Genomic DNA, 20,176 nt, shown 5'->3' on the forward strand with positions numbered 1-20,176 from the left:
ACGTTATGTCATCGGCGTAGACTGTACACTCGCCCACAAAATATTGCGGAGACCGACGGCTGCACGCATGCGCGTCCCTCCGAGACTGCAAGCGTGCACGTTTCCGCGCTTCCTCCTTGCGCGCCGGCGATATCAGAATGCAGCCGCGAGGTGCCCCTCTTGCGTTTGGCACTGTGGCGGCTTCGACGGGCAAAACTTCGTTTATACAACGGAAACCAAGAGTTCATTTTCGTCTTGCCTGTCTCCTTCTATGGAGCGCCTTTCTGCCACGCTATTCTGCGGGAGAACGCCCCGTTCGTAAAAAGAAACAACGAACGAAGATTGGGCACGAAAAGGCGAAGCGCAGAAAAAAAATGATTTGTTGCGTTCGCCACCGGGCCCTATGCGTCAGCGATCGTGACTCGACACAAAGCGGCCGCAGCGGCGCGCGCAAGCCGCGCTTCTAAACACGCTTCACATCACCTTCACATAGTTGTACCCGTCGAAGCTGCCACAGCGCCGCCAATCGCAAGAAGGGCACCTCGCGGCTGCATTATCGCCGGCGCGCAAGGAGGAAGCGCGGAAACATGCACACTACACGCATGCGTGGAGGCGTCGGTCTCAACACCAGGGTTTCCTCGCTAGCTGGGGAGGAGGGTCGTACCGCCACGCGCTCGCGCACCCCGCAATACTGACACGTGTACATGTTTATCTTTCTTGGGTGACCATGTTTCACCGCTTAACAAATGTTATCGCACAGCGCAGGACGCGCCTGCATATATAGGAAGTTTCTGAAATGTTATCGATTGTTCCATTCGCTGTCTGTCGCCGAACCTTGCGCAATCTGATTGCACGTATGCGCGACGCGAATAGTGTAGAACTTTGTGGAAGACACGCGGGTCCCAGTGATTAGTCTGGAACATTCGACGATTGATGTATAAAAGCCGACGCGCTTGACCCGTTGATCTGATTTTCGACGACCGCCGACCGTGTTCGCCGCTATCGTTGTGCTATAAGTGTAGCCTGTTTTTGTGGGCACAGGTTCGCCCAATAAAAGTTAGTTTTGTCATTCACAGTATTGCTACTGTGTTCTTCAACGTGACCACCACGTGACATCTGGTGGAGGTGCTTTACGTTCATGTACCGGACGCCCCCGACAAGCCGTAATCCAAGCCCGGACCGCAAAGACAACACCAACGTCGTCCCAGAACATCGGGCAAGCCGCCGGCTACAGCAGCTGCCCCCGGAACACGGTCTTCTACCAGATACGACCAAGACAGTCCAAGAAGATCGTCCAGAGACGACCAAGAAGACATCCCTAATGGCAGCCGCAGCGGCCCGAATAGTTCTGCAGCAGCCCAGGGAACCACCGACGTTCCGCGGTTCCACATTTGAGGACCCGGAAAGCTGGCTGGACACGTATGACAGGGTCGCTACGTTTAAAAGCTGGGACAGCGACGACAAGCTGAGACATGTCTATTTCGCATTGGAGGACGCCGCCAGGACGTGGTCAGGACGCCAGGACCGCCTTAGTGGACACAGGGGCCGATTACTCCGTAATGAGTGGACACATCGCCGCCCAGTTGAAGGAAGGTAAAACTGCATGGGAAGGCCCTCAAATTCGGACCGCTGGAGGACACCTCATTACGCCGACTGGAATCTGCATGGCAAGAATTACCATTCATGATCGGACTTACCCTGCCACTTTCGTTATCCTCCAACAGTGTTCACGAGACGTCATTCTCGGTGTGGACTTCCTGAACCAACACGGCGCAATCATAGACCCATAGACCTGAAGTCGAGATCGATAACGCTGTCGGAAGATCAAGCGATACCACTGGAGAGCTCTCGTAGTCACCACGCCTTGAGTGTGCCCGAAGATCAACTGAGCATCCCGCCGCGCTCCAGCATTATTATTTCCGTCGGCACCGAAACACCCGCTGACGTAAAAGGCGTCATCGAGGGCGACCAACACCTACTGCTCGACCGTGGAATTTGCGTCACAAGAGGCATCGCTCGACTCCACGGAGGGAAAGCGGAAGTGATGCTAACCAACTTCAGGCAAGAGTTCAACCACATCAACAAGGGCATGACAATCGCGTACATCGAGGAAATTGTGGAAACCAGCAATGCCTTTGTCCTCTCGGATTCTGCCGCATCTACCCCGATGACCATAGTCCGCGAACCAGATTTCGACGTAAATCCAAGTCTTCCTATCAGTAAGCAGCAACAGATCAGAGGTCTTCTCCGACGATACAAAGACTGCTTTTCGACGTCATCGACGATTCGACAAACACCAGTTGCAAAGCATCGCATAACCGAAGAGTGCGCTCGACCACTCCGCCAGAGCCCTTATCGAGTTTCGACGCGAGAACGTGAAGCTATTAGGCAACAAGTCGACGAAAATGCTGCGCGACATCATCCAGCCATCGAAAAGCTCGTGGGCATCTCCTGTAGTCCTGGTGAAGAAAAAGGACGGGACCCTACGTTTCTGCGTCGATTATCGTCGACTGAACAAGATCACGAAGAAGGACGTATACCCCCTTCCACGGATAGACGACGCATTGGATCGGCTCTGTAACGCTAAATACTTCTCGTGGATGGACCTCAAGTCTGGCTACTGGCAAATAGAAGTCGACGAGAGAGATCGCGAAAAGACCGCCTTCATCACGCCAGACGGCCCCTACGAGTTCAAGGCCATGCCATTCGGACTGTGCTCGGCGCCTGCAACGTTTCAGCGCGTCATGGACACAGTGTTAGCAGGATTGAAGTGGCAGACTTGTCTTGTTTACTTGGATGACGTCGTTGTCCTCGCCGGAAATTTCGACGATCACCTTAGGCGGCTTGCGACAGTATTAGAGGCCATCAAGTCATCAGGGCTCACTCTGAAGCCGGAAAGGTGCCGCTTCGCTTACGATGAGCTTCTGTTCCTAGGCCACGTCATCGATCAGCAAATCCGGAGTACGCCCCGACCCGCAGAAGACAGCTGCCATCGCAAAATTCCCGCAGCCAGTCGACAAGGCAGTGCGCAGATTCCTTGGCATGTGTGCATATACTATAGGCGCTTTAATTGTCAAGGACTTCTCGCGCATCGTGGAGCCGCTAACACATCTAACCAAATGTGATGTCGAGTTCAAGTGCGGGAAACGCCGCAGGCCGATGCATTTCAAGAACTCAAACGACGCATGCAGTCGCCGCCGGTACTTGCACACTTCGACGAGGACGCCGATTCCGAAATCCACACTGACGCCAGTAGCCTAGGCCTCGGTGCCGTCCTAGTCCAGAGGAAAGACTGACTTGAACGGGTGATATCTTATGCTGGCCGGTCGCTGTCAAAAGCGGAAGGCAATTATTCTACGACTGAAAAGGAATGTCTCGCCATCATTTGGGCTACAGCAAAATTCCGCCCTTACCTCTTGGCAGGCCGTTCAAAGTCGTCAGCGACCATCACGCGTTATGTTGGCTAGCTAACTTAAATGACCCTTCGGGACGGCTGGCGCGGTGGAGCCTCAGACTGCAAGAATATGACGTCACGGTAATCTACAAGTCCGGAAGAAAACACTCTGATGCCGACTGCCTATCACGCGTCCCCATCGATCCCCCGCCGCAAGACGACCAGGACGACGACGCCTTCCTTGGAATAATAAGCGCGGAAGACTTCACTAAACAGCAACGAGCAGACCCGGAGCTAAAAGGCATCGTCGAGTATTTGGAAGGAAACACCGACGTTGTCCCTATAGGGCGTTTAAGCGCGGATTGTCTTCGTTCACGCTACAAAACCTGCGCGTGAAAAAGAACTTCTCACCAGTCCGCGCCAACTACCTTCTTGTTGTTCCGTTAGCGATGCGTCCAGAAGTAGTACTACACGCCCTACACGACGATCCAACCGCTGGGCACCTCGGATTCTCCCGGACGCTGTCGAGGATGCAGGAAAGGTACTACTGGCCGCGTCTGACCGCCGACGTCGCCCGTTACGTCAAGACATGCCGAGACTGTCAGCGACGCAAGAGACCAACGACAAGGCCAGCAGGATTACTACAGCCGATCGAACCTCCTTGTCGACCATTCCAGCAGATCGGGATGGATTTGTTGGGACCGTTTCCGACGACAACATCCGGAAATAAGTGGATCGTCGTGGCGACGGACTCTCCCAGCCGCTTCGCTGAAACTAAAGCTCTTCCAAAAGGCAGCGCAGCCGAAGTGGCGAAATTCTTGGTCGAGAACATCCTTCTGCGACATGGTGCCCCAGAAGTCCTCATCACCGACAGAGGAACGGCCTTTACAGCAGAGCTCACCCAAGCCATTCTGCAATACAGCCAGACAGGCCATAGGAGGACAACTGCCTACCATCCGCAAACGCATGGTCTCACGGAGCGCCTGAACATGACCCTCGCCGACATGCTAGCAATGTACGTCGACGTCGAGCACAAGACGTCGGACGCGGTCCTGCCTTATGTAACCTTCGCTTACAACACGGCGGTCCAAGAAACAACACAGATCACGCCGTTTAAGTTGGTTTACGGCAGGAAACCGACGACGACGCCATGCTACCGCACGTCACTGACGAAGAGAATGTTGACGTCGCTACGTATCTCCAGCGCGCCGAAGAATTAAGCTCGACAGCTCGCCCGCCTAATGATCAAGAACCAGCAGCGTACCGACAGCCGACAGTACAACCTCCGACGACGCTACGTCGAGTACCAGCCCGGCGACCGTGTTTGGGTTTGGACCCCGATACGCCGACGAGGACTCGGTGAGAAACTATTGCGACGCTACTTCGGGCCCTACAAGGTCATCCGACGTATTGGCGCACTAGACTATGAGGTCGTGGCAGACGGCATTCCGCATTCACAGCGGCGCCGCGCACGATCTGAAGTGGTCCACGTGGTGCGCCTTAAGCCCATTTACGCACGCTGACGAACTTCCTTAGTTTGTTGTTTCTTTGCTACGGGTGTTTTGTTTGTTACTTTCGTTTGTTTGCAGCATCGGGTCGATGCTTTTTAAGAGGGGGGTATTGACACGTGTACATGTTTATCTTTCTCGGGTGACCACGTTTCACCGCTTAACAAATATTATCGCACAGCGCAGCACGCGCCTGCATGTATAGGAAGTTTCTGGGATGTTATCGATTGTTCCATCCGCTGTCTGTCGCCGAACTTTGTGTAATCTGATTGCATGTATGCGCGACGCGAATAGTGTAGAACTTTGTGGAAGACACGCGGGTCCCAGCAATTAGTCTCGAACATTCGACGATTGATGTATAAAAGCCGACGCGCTTGATCCGTTGATCAGATTTTGGACGACCGCCGACCGTGTTCGCCGCTATCGTTGTGCTATAAATGTAGCCTGTTTTTGTGGGCACAGGTTCGCTCAATAAAAGTTAGTTTTGTCTTTCACAGTATCGCTACTGTGTTCTTCAACGTCACCACCACGTGACAATATTTTGTGGGCGAGTGTACATCCGAGGTGTCGTGCTTGTTCGAGTTCTAGGGCCAGTCGCCTCATCCCGACGTGGAAAAGAAGCAGTGACAAGATTGAGCCCTGTGGAGTCTCTCGGTTAGGCATTGCAAAGACGTCAGAACGCGTACTGCTCGAACCAATCGTTGCTTTCCTGTCACGAAGGAAAGTAAGGACGTACCGAAACACCCTTCTTCTGCAACCTATGTCTTCTAGACCTTCGAGGATTGCTTCGTGAGAAATCGTGTCAAACGCTTTTTTGACATTGAACGCCACAACTATCCTGGCTTCTTTGCTTCGTCGCGGGTCCAAAACTTCGTTGCGAAGCATAAGAATGCGTCCTGTGCCGACACGTGTGGCCTGAAGCCGAGCATAGAGTCGGGAAAAAGTTCATTCCACTTGATGTAGTTGCTCAGTCAAGTTTGGATCACCGTCTCAAAAAGCTTCCCTGCGCACGACATGAGCGATATTGGTGGTCTCAAGTTGTGCAATCTCTAGGTTTAGCCGGTTTCACTATGAATATTATAGTAGCCTCTTTCCATTCTTCCGGTACTGCCGCATCGTCGAACCATGGTCGAACCATACATTATCGTTGAAGTAGGTCGTAAGCTGCCTTAGTGATTCCTGACTCGGGTTGTGCAGCATCGCATTTGTATTGTGGTCCAGACCAGGTGCGGTGTTCTTCCGGAAATATTGTGCGGCTGCATAGAGCTCTGCCATTGTTATGGGTGCGTCCAACTCCGCATTGTCTGGTCCCTCATAGTTGTATCGCACTAATTTTGTGTCATGTACTCCTATGTAGACGCTCTGAACTCTTTCGTTACCGCGAGAATATTTTCGTTTTTTATAGGTCCTGGAAAAAAATTATTCACCCCTACAAATAATATTGCAGCACAGCATAGTGTACATAATTAAGTTCTCTTTCCAAAAACATACGTTGCCAAACAGAATAAGTTACTAGGTAAAACAAAAAAATCTAGAAAGCGCTATTTTTGCTGCCAGTTGATAAAAACAATAAAAAACATGATATCTACAAAAATAATATCAAAGAAAATTCAGAATATGCATTTCAAAGGTAAATAACCCAGGAATAATGTCTCGAAACATAAATGCTCAGTACACCGCCGTTTTTCGGATAAGAAAACGAAACTAAGACCAGTTCATCGCTCAAGCCATAGGGTGAAGCAGTTCCTGGATTTTGTGGAGCATGCGTGCACTCCACAATTTCCCCACAAAACGTATGGTTTTGCTCAACTTTGTGGTCCTCATAACACATTTGGCAGTTCCGCCTTTCCGGCATCTTCTGAGGATTGTTCGATGAGAATAAGTCCAAGGAACGTAATTCACCAGTTCGTCTAGAGTCATGCATCTCTTCCAGGACCGGTCGCTATCAGCGTAGCTGGGCAACTTCACGATTATGCATCCAAGAATATCTGTTTGCATTTTTGCACACTGTCTTTATCACCTCTGCAGAGAACAGTAGAAAGAAATCCCACGCCGTTGTAAACTGCCTTGCACTGATCGGTAGCGCTACGGTCGGCCTTCTGCGTGAACGGAAGTTTCTGCCGATGGCAGCACATCATAACCAAGCGAAGTATGCACCCTGAAGGTAATCAGTAGAGCTCTCAGGTCGTGAAAAAAAATTGGAAGATAAGCGCGCACAAGGAAGAGACTGCTCAAGGCCGTAAGGAAACTCGCCGGTGAACAGCTGCGGATGTCCCATGCTAACTCAAAAAATCGTCGCCATCAGTGCTTGAATCTGCTTTACTGTCACCTCCTGTATCATAACTCGATTCCTCATCACTAAATTCAAGTGCGGGTACAGCATAGTTTCGAGCAGGACACTAGCTTTTCTCGCGACAGGGCTCCGCAAGGGTTCCGCGCTGAGGCAGTTTTTATTGAAAATCGGCATGGCGCCACGGCCGCGCTATGGCCGCGCGCGCCAGAGCGTGCCGAACAGAAGCACGGCGCGCCTGAACGCAAAAAAAAAAAAAAAAAAAAAAAAAAAAAACAAATTACGGGTTTTTACGTGCCAAAACCACTTTCTGATTAAGAGGCACGCCGTAGTGGAGGGCTCCGGAAATTTCGACCACCTGGGGTTCTTTAACGTGCACCTAAATCTAAGTACACGGGTGTTTTCGCATTTCGCCCCCATCGAAATGCGGCCGCCGTGGCCGGGATTCGATCCCGCTTCCTCGTGCTCAGCAGCCTAACACCATAGCCACTGAGCAACCACGGCGGGTATGCGCCTGAACGCAGCGTTGCACTTGCGTTCGAACATGATCGCAATCTGATGGATCGCGTTAGTTTTCCTCTTCCTTATGTGCGTGTTTTCACTGTGACGTGAGGAAACGAAATTCAAAGCTCATATTGCGAATGGGCTTCATGTACTGGAATGGGACGAGGTACAGGAATAAATGAAATGTGTGGGTTAATTAGGTGTTAAATAAAAATTTATAAACAATACATCGCCTTTCTCAAGGCGATGTATTGAATGCTAACAAAATTTCCCCAATGCCGAAATAACGGCAGCAATTTGACATTTAGGGAGGATGTAGGCCACATTATTCGTTACGTGCAGCACTTTTTTTTTTTGTAGGTTAAGTGTGTGTTTTGAAAATATTTAAGGAATAGTCGCTTTTTTTTCCTATTTTTATGCGTCATACGCCTGTGATGTAGTTGTTTTCCAGGTCCCATGGGCGAATAAAGCAAAACACCTTGTTTATATTTGCTTTAAATTAGGAAGCATGTTACCGGCTGTGGGCACTGGCTTCGAGCTCGCGCAGGTTTCCATTGTCACATATGCCTCCAATGTCAATGACGCTTCAACTGAGAGCGGGAGCATTCTCTTTGATTACCGGCCTTATCTGTTGCATATGAGGCTATTCTCTTTCGCATGGGCTGTTTGCGTGTGGGCTGCTGGTAGAGATACTCCGAAAAATACGGCAGAAGATCGTGGATACCGCATCAGACCGAAGCGCAGGCTTTCCATGCTGTGTAGGTACTTACTGGCCTTCAATGATATGCACATAATGTCTCAGTATGTACTTTTAATCATTTTTTGTGAGGTTTTTACGTGCCAAAACCACTTTCTGATTATGAGGCACGCCGTAGTGGAGGACTCCGGAAATTTCGACCACCTGGGGTTCTTTAACGTGCACCTAAATCTAAGTACACGGGTGTTTTCGCATTTCGCCCCCATCGAAATGCGGCCGCCGTGGCCGGGATTCGATCCCGCGACCTCGTGCTCATTAGCCTAACACCATAGCCACTGAGCAACCACGGCGGGTTACTTTTAATCAAATTGCAGCTCACAAATGGAGTCGGTGGCTTCCAAAGGGCCGACCGGTGCGGTGAAGATTGAGCTCCCGCACCCGGCGCCTTCCTTTCTTTAGGGACTCCGAAGAGCGAGAGCTTGTCCTAACCTCTTTCAATCTACTGTATACAGTTTTGCAACCCACTACACAACAGTACTTTCACCCAGGTGTGCTCATCCTCTCATCCTTCGAACACTCTGCCGAGTTCCCAGACAAAAGTGTAGACATATGCGAGGGCCGTCTGCGCGCGTATACATCGTGCAGACGGCATCGTTTGACCGAAGTGAGGAACCTCAATTCATGGCAAAGCAGTAATTTTATTGTATTCTTTTTTTTTTCGCACATACTAGGTACAAAAAACGTGACGAAAAAAAATAATTGGAGGACGCTTAAGCTTCGCCTTCAAGAGTGAAACGCGACAGCGTTCCCGTCGACCCGCCAAGGGGTGTAAGACAATGCGCTACGGCGCAGCGATCACTTACGAGGTGCCCCGCATCGGACTTTGCACCCACCAATCACGCGGTGAGCGTCGAGCAACGCAGCGTTCGGCGCGGCAACGAAACGTGCGCCTGAGCAAGCGGAACGAACCAAAGAAATCGGTGTCTCGGAGGGGGAAACGATCTACGCCAGCCTAACGTCGTGATCGGCACGGGCAGAAAGATATATAGACAGTGATCTAAAGAAAGGGAGGACGCTTGATTCTGCAACCCGTGAGAGAGCACGGCGAAGCGTCGTCAGGGGAGAGGGAGTCGGGGCCGCGACGCGCCTCGCACCGGTCCCCGCACAGCCCCGGATGGATGGATGGATGTTATGAGCGTCCCCTTTGGAACGGGGCGGTGGCTTGCGCCACCAAGCTCTTGCTACTATGCTGCTTAATATCCTACCTAGGTTAACCAATGAAAAAACAAAAAAACCCCACTATGAACTACCACGTCCAAATTTTCTGATACCCTATTGCGAACTGTGCTTTTGTACGTCTCAGTCTTTTGTCGTTTCCCTACTTTTCTTCCACCAATCCTCCAATCGCCTCTTACTGATGTCTATTGCAGACCTGTTTGCTTTACCACTGCTCCCGCTGAACCCAAGGGCTTCAAGGAGGCCAGTGCCTAAATCGACCGCTGGATAGACGTCTTCACATTCTAATAAAATATGCTCCGTCGTTTCCCTAGCTTTACCGCAGCAAGCACATGCTTCTTCTTCCTTATTATATCTCGCTTTATAGCTGCGTGTTCTAAGGCATCCCGATCTCGCTTCGAAAAGTAATGAGCTTCCCTTTGAGTTATCATAAATGGTTTCTTTCCTAATTTCGTTCTTTCCCCTTAAGTAGTTACTCATGGCAGGTTTCTTTTCCATTGCCGCCACCCATGAGATTAATTCAGCCTCTCTGACTTTCCGCTTGACCTTTGTTGCTGTGTTGCCCACCCCACAGGCCACATACTTGCTGGTAAGCTTCCTAGTTCTTTTCCTCCACTGTGAATCAATGTTTTGCCTGTACAGATACCTGAACACTCTCCCAGCCCATTTAATTTCCTCCATATTCCTCAGCCGTTCTTCATACTCAATTTTACTGCGAGCTTCCCTCACTTCAAAACTAGTCCAGCCCATATCCCCTTGCACAGCTTCATTGGTAGTCTTCCTGTGAGCGCCCAATGCGAGGCGACCCACTGACCTTTGGTTCCCATCGAGTCTTGATTGTACCCCTGATTTAAAGCAAACAACCGCATTTCCAAAAGTAAGTCCTGGAACCATTACCCCTTTCCACATACCTCGGAGGACCTCGTACCTATTGTATCCCCATAGCGCTCTGTGCTTCATTATGGCTGCATTTCTCTTCCCCTTGACTGTTATGGTTTTTTCCTGTGTTTCCATATATCCGTTGCCTTCGTTTATCCATATACCAAGGTATTTATATTCTGTTACCCGAGGTATTTCTTGGCCCTGTATCTCCACTGTTTGTTCACTGTTTTCATTGAATACAATAACACCTGATTTTCTAACACTAAATTTCAAACCTAAATTGTTGCCTTCCTGTCCACAGATATTAGCCAGACGTTGCAAATCACTTTGCTTGTTTGTGAGCAACACAATGTCGTCCGCATAAAATAAACCTGGGAGTTGCTGCTCTATTACTGTACCTGCCTGTTTGTATGAGAGATTAAACCCGATATTACTTCCTTCTAGCGCCCTCTCCATCCTCACCATGTACATCATAAACAGCAGCGGGGATAAAGGGCACCCCTGCCTCAGTCCCTTGTTGATATGAACTTTCTCCGCGCTCCTCATCCCTTCCCATTCAACGCAAACAGTATTTTCTAGGTAAATCTCTCTCAAAAGCTGTATACAATCGTTACCTAAGCCTTCCCCTTCCAGAATATCCCACAAAATGCTGCGGTCTACGTTGTGGTATGCTCCTGTAATGTCCAAAAAGGCCACATACAACGGTCTGCTTTCTGCTTTTGATATTTCAATACACTGAGTAAGAACAAACAAGTTATCATCCAAACGCCTGCCTATTCTAAAGCCATTCTGAAGCTCTCCCAAAATGCCATTATTTTCTGCCCATGCTTGAAGCTTTAATTTGATTGCCTGCATTGCTAGCCTGTATATTACCGATGTAATGGTCAATGGTCTATACGAGTGAATTCTGTCTTTCTCCCCCTTACCTTTATAAATTAAATTGATTCTACTTTGTCGCCAACTGTCTGGTATTCGTCTATCTTTTAAAGTTTTTTCAACTGCTTTCACGAGAGCTTCCTTACTTTTTGGTCCCAGTTCATTTATCAGAACTAACGGGAACCTCGTCTAGCCCTGTGGCTGTGCGCTTAGGAATTTTCTCTTCCGCTTTCTTCCAGTTTAAATTTGTAAGCACTAGCTCCTTTCCCCCTTGGGTCTCTTTCATGCTCTTTTTTTCCTCAAATACAACCTTGTCCTTGCCTTGGAAAGATTCGGCTGTTACTTTTTGGATGTAATTTATTGCTGCTTCTCCTTCCAGTCTGTTTTCATCTTCGTCTAGGATATTATGTTGTATTGTTGTTGCCTTCCTGCCTAATAATTTTATGTGATTCCAAAATATTCTAGGTGCGGCCTTCTTTTTCTCACGTATTTCTGACAACCAACGTTCACTTTTACCTTTTAATTTTGCTTGCACCAGTATTTGAACCATAGACTTTTTCTCCCGGTATATTTCCCATTTACTGGTTACTTCATCCTGTGGCAACTGCGCCTTCTTTGCCTGCCTGTGCTCTCGAGATGCTTTCTGTCGTTCGGCGATGGCTTCTCGTATCTCCTTGTTCCACCAGCTTTTCGGTTTCTTTTTTCCTTTCCAATGAACATGTTGTTTCTCTTTCCGTATTTCTGTCGTTACTACACTTAGAAGCTCACCATATTCCCACCCCTTAATGGCCCTGTTATTTGATACATGTAATGCCATTCAAAACTGGGCTTCTAGTTAGCTGAGGAGCAAGGGGAGGTTGATATAATTGCTTTGTCTGAATCAAGAAAAATTGTAGCTTGCCTTGTATGCGAGCAATCCTTATTGAATGACTGAAAGTTATTAAGCATAATTTAGCTACTCCATGCATTCACTTATGAACTGGTGCCTCCCAGTAGCAACCACAGCTATCTTGCAGCAAAATCATTTGGAACAGCACCACTTCCGTCTGGTTTCCCCCTGTAGTCTCCATTCAGTGCCGTTTACCTTATATTTGGACAGACACAAATATTGACACAAAGATGTGGGGCTCCCGCACCGCAGGACTGCGCGCGCAAAGGTCGGCGCCACGAAAGACGAAGTGCATAAGCTGCACGCTCTTGTTCTGGCCCGCCATTAAAGAGAAGCATATATTTTACAAGACTCCGTCTGCAATCTATGTTACATTTTTCTGGTGGAGGTGCTGGGTACATGCTACCACTCCCAGATCAAACACCGTCTACAAGCCCAATACAAAGTCCGGTCGAGCTGACTCCTGTGGACGTACGGACAAGCCACCGACTTCAAGGACTGCCGCCTGGGCACGAGCCTCTACTCAATTAAGTCAGAAGGATGAATACATCGGTTCCATTTTCTTCCTCGACTGCGCCGACCGAGGTCGTCCTCAACCAGCCGCAAATCCCCATGTCCTTCCATGGGGCTCCTTCAAGGATGTAGAGGACTGGCTCGATCACTTTGAGTGTGTCGCAGAATTTAACGGCTGGACTCCAGAGCGCAAGCTACGCAACACCTACTTTGCCCTCGAGGACTATGCGCGGACACGGTTTGAGAACCGTGAGGCGGCCCTATCGACATGGGACGAATGTCGATAGGCCATGTCGTTGGTCCTCAAGGCGTCCGACCAGACCCAGACAAGTTAGCTGCCGTCGCCGAGTTTTCACCACCCACAGACAAGAAGGCTGTCCAAATCTTCCTTGGTTTGTGCGCATATTATAGGCGCTTCGTCGAGGGATTCTCGAGAATTGCTGAGCCTCTGACACGGCTTACACGCGACGATGCGCCTTTCATTTGGGCGGACGAGCAGCAGCAGTCGTTCAATGAATTGCGCAAGCGTTTGCAAGAGGCCCCAATACTTGCTCATTTTGATGAAGACGGTGACACTGAGATTCATACTGACGCCAGCAATGTGGGTCTCGGAGCAGTTCTTGTGCAGTGGCAAGCTGGTGCGGAACGCACCATTGCTTATGCAAGCCGCAGTCTCACCAAGGCTGAGAAAAACTACTCAACCACTGAAAAAGAATGCTTAGCGGTTGTGTGGGCAATTGGTAAATTCCGACCCTACTTGTACGGTAGACCCTTTAAGGCTGTCAGCGATCACCACGCCCTGTGCTGGCGTGCCAACCTCAAGGATCCTTCAGGCAGACTAGCCCGTTGGAGCCTGCGTTTACAAGAGTACGATGTTAGAGTTGTCTACCGATCTGGAAGGAAGCACAGTGACGCTGTCTGTTTATCACGCGCACCACTCCCTATGTCATCGGACCCTGACCATGACTTGCCATTTGTCGGTGTTATCAACGCCATGAAGATGGCTAAGCACCAGCGTGCTGACCCTGAGCTGCTGCCGCTGATCGAGCACCTCCAAGGAGTTGAAGGGGTTTTACCTCACTCGCTCGTGCGCGGCTTATCATCATACTACTTGCACAACAATGTCCTTTACAGGAAAAACTGCGGAAGTGGTCCCAACACGTACCTCCTTGTCATGCCGGTGGCGCTACACCAAGACATTTGGCAAGCTTGCCATGATGAGCCATACGCGGGACACCTGGGATTTGCTAAGACATTAGCAAGGATACGACAGAAGTATTACTGGCCCCGGCTTTATTCTTCTGTGCAACGGTATGTGAAGACCTGCCGCGATTGTCAGCGCCGCAAGAAACCACCAGTTAAACCGGCTAGCTTTCTCCATCCTGTGGACCCTCCTCAAGCACCGTTTCAACAAATAGGAATGGGTCTACTTGGGCCATTCCCAGTGACCTCTTCACACAACAGATGGATAGTTGTCGCTACCGACTACTTACGCTACCGACTACTTACTACTACTACCGACTACACAGGTGTTTTCGCATTTCGCCCCCATCGAAATGCGGCCGCCGTGGCCGGGATTCGATCCCACGACCTTGTGCTCAGCAGCCCAACACCATAGCCACTGAGCAACCATGGCGGGTGTTATATCGAGGTTTAACTACTGTAAACATGCCACATGTCATACAACAATGCCCCCTTATCCAGGCTAGCCATTTCGTAGGCTAACTAGACTTCTTGCAATTTGTAAGGTGCCAAGTACTGTCAGTAAGTCCTGCAAATGCTGCAAGTAGCCATGTCATCTGCTAGTGTAAAAATTTAGGTTGGGAAAACACCATCGGAGGTGCTCTTCGCAACAGCACCAGCGGCGGCATGCTCTTATGACCGTGTGGAGCCTTACTCTATGTGCTAAAGGAAGGCACAAACATCTTCAATGTAATAAAAAAGGAAGATTATCTATGTATTAATATTTTTAAATGTAATCATTTTAAGTGGTGAATGTTAAACCATCACGCAAGTAAGATCAAGGCATACACATGGATTTTATTGCATAAAAATGAATTCATTACAATGGTCAATTTGTTAAGATCCCTTTGTATTGGGTGAAATAAAAGTATCAAGCTTCCTATCACCAAACAGGGTAAAAAAAGTTACAAATGAGCACATCATTATTCTTTTGTGCCTTGCAAGTGAAATAAGGTGTAAGATGATTGTGCACAATCAAGCTTGCCAGGCACTGCTACAAACAAGCAGGGAATGTGAGTAGGTGTGAAAATGGTTTATACTGACCATCGCTACACGAGAGCATCCCGCTAGAACGGTCATTTATGCATAGTCCATGGCAAACAATATGTTCCGATCGGGCAGCTTTAAATTTGAACACCTATATACAGGGTGATCTGTTTTAATGAAAACCGATTTTCTAAAAATAATACCTAATCGATGTGATGATGCTTTCTTTACTATTCTTTCAGCATAGCTGTCACAGTCCATTTGCTAATTAACGAATTATTTTACATTAACTCTTGAATGTCTGGTTTTAATACCCACGTTGCAATAGTAGTATTAGAGGAAAATGCTACAGGATGGAAAAGCAACTTATGCGATTTTAAAAGTGCCATTAATAGTTAAGATACCATTCATAAGTGAAAATTGACTTTTCCTCGCTCTGATACCAAAACTGGGCACAAGAAAGGCATCAGAAGCACTGGCTATGTGATGCTTCAAGCCTCGTTTGGTTTCTTTACATAAATGAATCACTTGAACACGCCTTCGTCTTACTTCTCAAAGATCGTCTTGGCGACCTGCCATCCCTTGGAGTACAAACACACGATGATAGATTGAATGCCATAGCAGATTGCAGCAAGCTGTTCTACATCATGAGAGCGTTAAGAATAACTTCGGTATTGCTTCTGGCACTGTTTGTGTACCTTGTTTCGATAATGGAGCAAAAAAAGGCAAATTTTCATTGAAGAATATCTCACCAACGAATAGAGTTTTTTAAATTGCGTAAATTGCTCTAATTTCCTGCGGTGCCCCCCACTGCAACAGTGCCATTGTAACATGGGCCTTAAAACTTGTAACTGAGAAGTTAACGAATTTTAGTTAATAAGCAAATGGACGGCGACAGCTACTATCCCACCGAGTGTCCGCTGTGCTGAAGGAATGTGCAGTGGAGAAAGCATCCTTGCAACAGTTAAACCTCATTTTTTAGAGCACAGCTCTTAGGCAGCCATTCCTGCAGCGAGCGTCAGCGTTGTCCCTAGAAACCAAGCGAATGAGAACAGCCAAACATGAAAACGAACGCGGAGCGCAGTGGGAGATAAAGGAAGAGAGTGTGGGGAGGAAAGCGGAGGATGAGAGTATGACAAAAGAGTGAGGAGGAAAGCAGAGTGCCGCATGACACTACAAGATGGCACCATAGTATTTGTAATGCGCCTGTATGTGCAACGCAAATTGTGTAGTACTTTCTGGAAGCCACGTGGGCAACAGCGATTACAGTGGAACCTTCAACGAATCATGCATAAAAGCCAACACGATTGGCCTGTTGATCAGATTTTCGCCGATTGCCGACTCTGCTCGCCACTATCATTGTGCTAGAGTGTTACTTGTTTTGCAACACTTCGCTCCATTTACAACGTGCTGCACAAGACAGATTGTCCAGTCCGGATTCCGCAGCCAATACATCGCAAAATGAAAACGTTTATAGAGCTGCGCTCAAATTTCGCATTAGGGAGTATTGTAATCATTGGTGAATTTAAAAAAATATGTTTTCATTAAAATAGATAACGCGGTATTAACATCAAATAGCTTGTTCAATACTGCATGCTTCACAGAAAAAGAAGCATAATGAGGAACTGATTTGAATGAATTCTGGGGTTTTATGTGCCAAAACCACAATTTGATTATGAGGCACACCGTAGTGGGGGACTACGGATTAATTCTGACCACCAGGGGCTCTTTAATGTGCCCCCAATGCATGGGACACAGGCGATTTTGCATTTTGCCCCAATTGAAATGCGGCCGCCGTGGCCAGGATTTGATCCCACAACCTCTTGCTTAGCAGCGCAACACCATAGCCACTAAGCTACCATGGCGGGTAGGAACTTATTTGCTAAAGGTAAGTAACAGTACTGTAGCACAATGCAGTTTTGCAATGTCACGATTAACATAAAGAAGGATTTCGAGTGCAATAAAGTTAAACATGTTATATGGTGAATTATGAAGTGGCACATTTGAACCAAGAAATCTGAGGATTACGTCTTTATACATAAATCACTCGCACATGAAGAGCTGAACAAGTATTATTGCTTAATGTAACAATGTTCATTGAACATTTTTACATTAATCATTGAAAATTAAGCTTCCACAAACAGGATCACAACATAATAAAGTGCGTTGTATGGTTATTATAAACCATTTTTATAACTTTTGCCTAGGGCATGCATGAACACAAATTCTAAGCAAGCATTACGTAGCAACAAATACTTATGTGCGCACAATGCACAAAGCATAACATAAATAAGAAAAGCAAAGTCTGCGGATATGATAAACAGCACAATAGAGACACATATACTATGCAAATTATAAATGTGCATGCAGCTTGAAGCATAGATTTTTAGGTTGGTTAGAGTGAACTTGTGAATACATGGTACTTTGTATCTAAACAATACCTTCAGGTATGAAAAGGCATCCCTTCTCTTAAGCTCACATTGTCAAGCATGCACTAGTACATTAACAGCAACACTATAAGAGCACAGTTGGGGTCTTGTTACTGTAATTTTCTAGACTGGTTTTCAGCCTGAGAATAAAAAGAAAACTATACATATTTTAAATGCTTAACAGTTTTAGGCCCAGTTTGGCTGGTTTACATGGTCAGAGGATCTAGCCTCTACAGAGAAAGCAGGAGAGGTCAGCCTTATAGGTGCTTAGTGGCACTCTTCACATGACACACTAAGAACATGTGCCAGCATGGCACATAGTCAACAACACAGAAGAAGCTGTCAACCTAAAAGGCCACAGCAAGTAGCTGATTGGTGTTATCAAGGAACAGGATGTTCTTGGAGAGAGAGAGAGAGACAAAGCTCTATGTAAATCTCACTACATGCTATGCAGTAATGGTAGTGCTTTCACTCATTGAAGAAAAGTTTGCCTTTTGAGTGTTACACTGTGTTCTCTCTAATGAGGTCACTGCAGTAACTGATTGGGTGTTGAAACTAACACAGTGTACGCTTGTAGTTGCTGCCATTCTTAGTGAAACATGATAGCGTGTCCATTCACCCTGAATACTGCACATTGTATGCCTTTACAACACTGTCTCTCAACTGGCCTGCAAGTGTTAACATGGTAACCACTTTTGCATAGGCACTTAGCAGACGAGCTGCTGGTCCTGCTCCTCCATTTATTTTCTACCTCAAACACACATATTCTAGCCAAAAACTCAAATAAGGAAGGTGCAGCAAAGGCAATATGAGTTTAGCAGACAACACATGGCACAGCTGATAATGCACAAGTGCATGCATAACAATAAACATAAGAAAGATAACTTTGTCAAACACACAGACATATGTACTACTAATCAAGAGTTCGTTGAAACAGTCTGGGAAGGTAAAATCATCATTAATACAACAGGTTGACCAATACTAGTGGCCTGCCATTAGTAAGTTTGTGAACAAAGGACCTATACAGATCCCGAAACGTCAAGTTTTGTTTTTTTACATTGGTCTGTGACCTGTTGTATTAATGACACAAACAATCAGTGGCTCATTACAGTGCTACTACTTGAGAGTGCGTACACTCACCTGTTCCTCTTAAACAAGATGAAGAGAGTACGAGTGGGTAGTTTCAGAAGTTTAAGAGCACTGCAAGCTTTAGAATTACATCACATTAAAGGTATAACATTGCAAAAGTACGAGGCTTAAACCTTGATCATGTTATATAAGTTTGTTAAGTAAGTTGAAGCTAGATCATCAAAAAGGTCTATATTTGTCATTAATGATGTAACCATTAATGCCATATTTGTGTTTACTCAGGTATCTCCACGCATGAGTCGTCGTGGTGTGCTCACTTCGGATAACCATGAATGTCCAGAAGGTGTGCCTCAGGATCGCCCAGTGCCTCTGGTCCGTGACCCACCTAAGTGGAAATCCACCAACCCGAAGCAAGATCAATGCAATATCCTCTAGAGCACACACACACAAAAAAACTTTTTAATGCCTGGCATCTGGACAAATTATGTTCTACTGGTGCATCACATATTTTATATAAAAACGCTCACTGTTTTTATACAGAGTATGTAAGTGAAATTGTTCCTCTATCTGAATCAGTGACAAAGTGACCACATCTGACATTTTCCTATGTTGAGGTTCACATATCAGTGTGTTCAAAGGGGCTGGTTGGTTCATCTTTAGAATAAAAAATAGAAACAGTGCGACACAGGACGACGGAGTAAAGAGCCCAGGACAGAATGCTGACTAGCAACCAAATGCTTTATTTGCAGAAGTAGCATATAAAGACATCAATGAATGTGACATAAAGAACAGAAAAAGAAGGATAAGCATCAGCCATGGAGATAATCCAGTTCTTTTGTTGATAGCGTGAGGGATGCAGAACTGACGCACGCGTCGCCACTTGTCAATATGCGATATGCCTCAAAGATTTCCTCCACACGCTTTTCACTATATCTTCAAATTATTTCGCACTTCTTAAAGATCGGGGTGCAACCACACGTGTTACAGTGGGCAGCCAGACGACTGAACGGGTTTTCCTTTAGTGAAGAGGCACGCTTGTGCAGGCGATCATAAATGTACCTCCCCGTTTGCCCGGTATAGCAAGGTTTACAATCGAGGGGGATTTTATAGACGACTTGCATTGTAGTCAATGAAGCTGCGAAAGTGATTCTTATAGCAACTTTTATGCACGACAGTATCCACCCTGTTGACTATTTTGCACAACCTGCTCAGTTTATTAGGGGCATTGCAGACAACCCTCACTCCTGCCTTGGTTGCAATTTTAATAATGTTATGGGAAACGTGGTGTACATAAGGAATGACGGCAAGCCTAGATCTCGAAGGCGGTGACTGCATAGTTCATTTTCCGACGTTCTTTAACTCTTTTACAAGGTCACCAGCAACACTGCACAACACGCTGGTGGGTAGCCTGCTGATGTTAGTCGGTTAACTTGTGCTGAAAAGCTCTGTTCAACAGAGTGCTCGCACGAACGCTTGAGAGCAGCTCGCAAACATGCCTTAGCGATGCCTCGTTTTACGAGTTTGGAGTGTGCAGACGAAAATGGGAGAAGTCCTTTCTTTGAGCGAGGCGAGTAGCTCCAGCACACGTAATGAGGTTAAAAAAAATTTCAGTGTCTAGAAACCTTAACCGGTCATTGGTGGGCTCTTCCGTTGTCAATGCA

At 47.3% G+C, this 20,176-nt stretch overlaps 1 protein-coding gene across 2 annotated transcripts in view; it reads right to left on the minus strand.

Annotated features, from left to right (window-relative positions):
* Positions 1 to 14,788: 14,788 nt before the first annotated feature.
* Positions 14,789 to 20,176, minus strand: part of Mvd (mevalonate diphosphate decarboxylase) — a 111,701-nt gene continuing 106,313 nt past the window's right edge. For both annotated transcript variants that reach the window (XM_055063666.2, XM_055063665.2), the window contains one exon: positions 14,789 to 18,900. In XM_055063666.2, coding sequence (XP_054919641.1) covers positions 18,829 to 18,900 — 72 coding nt within the window. In that variant the 3' untranslated portion in view covers positions 14,789 to 18,828. The remainder of the gene's footprint in view (positions 18,901 to 20,176) is intronic.

The sequence above is a fragment of the Dermacentor andersoni genome, chromosome 1 (assembly GCF_023375885.2).
Source record: "Dermacentor andersoni chromosome 1, qqDerAnde1_hic_scaffold, whole genome shotgun sequence".
NCBI lineage: Eukaryota > Metazoa > Arthropoda > Arachnida > Ixodida > Ixodidae > Dermacentor > Dermacentor andersoni.